General features: G+C 40.2%; 1 protein-coding gene across 3 annotated transcripts in view; it reads right to left on the reverse strand.

The window, feature by feature from the left end:
- Positions 1 to 748: 748 nt before the first annotated feature.
- Positions 749 to 1,941, reverse strand: part of mtrr (5-methyltetrahydrofolate-homocysteine methyltransferase reductase) — a 23,402-nt gene continuing 22,209 nt past the window's right edge. For all 3 annotated transcript variants that reach the window (XM_032503718.1, XM_032503716.1, XM_032503717.1), the window contains exon 15: positions 749 to 956. In XM_032503718.1, coding sequence (XP_032359609.1) covers positions 812 to 956 — 145 coding nt within the window. In that variant the 3' untranslated portion in view covers positions 749 to 811. The remainder of the gene's footprint in view (positions 957 to 1,941) is intronic.

The raw sequence follows: 1,941 nt of genomic DNA on the forward strand, positions 1-1,941 counted from the left end.
AGTGCTGAGCATCTCTGGGAACTCCTTCAAGATTATTGGGAAACCATTTCTGGTGACTACCTCTTGAAGCTCATCAAGAGAATGCCAAGAATGTGCAAAGCAGTAATCAGAGCAAAGGGTGGCTACTTTGAAGAAACTAGAATATAAGACATGTTTTCAGTTATTTCACACTTTTTTGTTAAGTACATAATTCCACATGACCTGTACTGTACATACCTCAATGAAAAGTACTATTACTTTCTTTCATCAATTATTTGAAAAATGAAAGCACAGCTACTAATTATGACTTCAGAGGTAATTTGTGGTAGTTTGGCAGTCGGAAAATGAAAGTTACTGAAAATCCCAATTTCAGAGAGTGTGTGTGTGTGTGTGTGTGTGTGTGTGTGTGTGTGTGTGTGATTTAAGAAGTACAGATTGCTGTTTTTTTCAGACTAGTTTGGAGCACTCCCCATCTCATCAAAATCACTCCATCATAGCCGACAGAAGTAAATGCCTTTTCCCCAGAAAGGACGAACGGAGGAGGCTTGTCTGCACTAAAAGCATTTTCACACTGCAGGACCAATCTTCAGCACTATTGCCCTGACCAAGGTTATTTCTGTTCCAACAGCAAAGCCCAAGATGATGTAGTGAACCGATATCCCCGGGTCAGCACGGTATTCCGTCTAGGTAGCTTTGGGTGGTGTACCTCCGGGCTTCAGCATCCACAATTTTATGGTTCTAGAGGTTACAGCTGAGCATGCAGAATTTATTTTTTTAAGGTATAAAAAGGCCCAGTGGATGCTGCAAAATGCCCTTATCTGGTCATCTGCTGTCAGCCCCAGATGTCCTGTAAGTAACGTTTCTCCTCTCTTAGCGCTGCCAGTCTCTTCATGGCATCCAGTTGGTCCAGGTGAAGCTCCGTTTGGATCATCTCCATCAGGGTGTCGTTTACGTCTTTAGCCATGTTTTTAGCATCTCTGGTGAAAAGAAAAGAGTATGAAATTATTAGAGAAAATGGCAATACAACCAATAGATAGTCCGATGTGTGTCTAAGCACAGTGACATGCCCGTATTTAGTACATCCAGCAGTTGCTGCCAGGAGTGTATCCTGGAAAGTAATAGCTGAAATCTCTCTCTTGCTGTTGCAGCATATTGGGAGAGATTCATCATCCTGTAAACCTAAAGGGATATTTTCTGACTGAGGAATTCACACAGCTCTGATGTTTCAAAGATCATTTACTCAAAGGTGAGTTAAGCTGCCTGGCAGTGATGAGAGAGGAGACAAAAGAGGGGATATTGAGCTATAGATACTTTATAAAGCCAGGATGTTTTTTTGGAAAGTGTTGACATCACTTTACTTGTTATGTGTTTACTTGTTATGTGCCTATGTGTGCTTTGCTTGTTATCTTTGTACTGACAGAAACACTGTGTGGTGATATGGAAAGGGAGTATGTTTACACTACAGATGTTACACACTGTACAAGATGTTGCATCAGTGTGAGGTCAGCAGTAGCAAAGGAATTGCAGAAGTGATATTGTGAGCACAAAGTTAGGCTCTTCAGCACTTTTTGTTCATTTTTTTATGGATTTAGTGCCTTGCTCCAAAGCAGAGCTAGTCATTGGTCAACAGGTGAAGTGGGCAGTTGCACTTGCAGCAGATGCAGCTTGATTGCTTCAAGCACTTTATAAATTAGCAGCAAAATATTAAGTTTTGTCTTTCACTTTCTCTTTTATAAGCAATAATTTACCCATTTGGATAATCCGAACAAAATGAGCAAAAATAGGGATTTTCAATTTTGTCGAGGTTAATCGCCTGCATTTGTACATTGTTGTGTGTACTGTGCCTTTACTGTGATTTTTAGATGTTAAAGAAAATATGGAGGAGAAATTATTTGCGCCTTCTCATTTTTGAGCCATTCTTGGGAAACTTCCTGTCTACCTCTGTAAAATGCTTTCTTTTTG

Source organism: Etheostoma spectabile, chromosome 22 (assembly GCF_008692095.1).
Source record: "Etheostoma spectabile isolate EspeVRDwgs_2016 chromosome 22, UIUC_Espe_1.0, whole genome shotgun sequence".
NCBI lineage: Eukaryota > Metazoa > Chordata > Actinopteri > Perciformes > Percidae > Etheostoma > Etheostoma spectabile.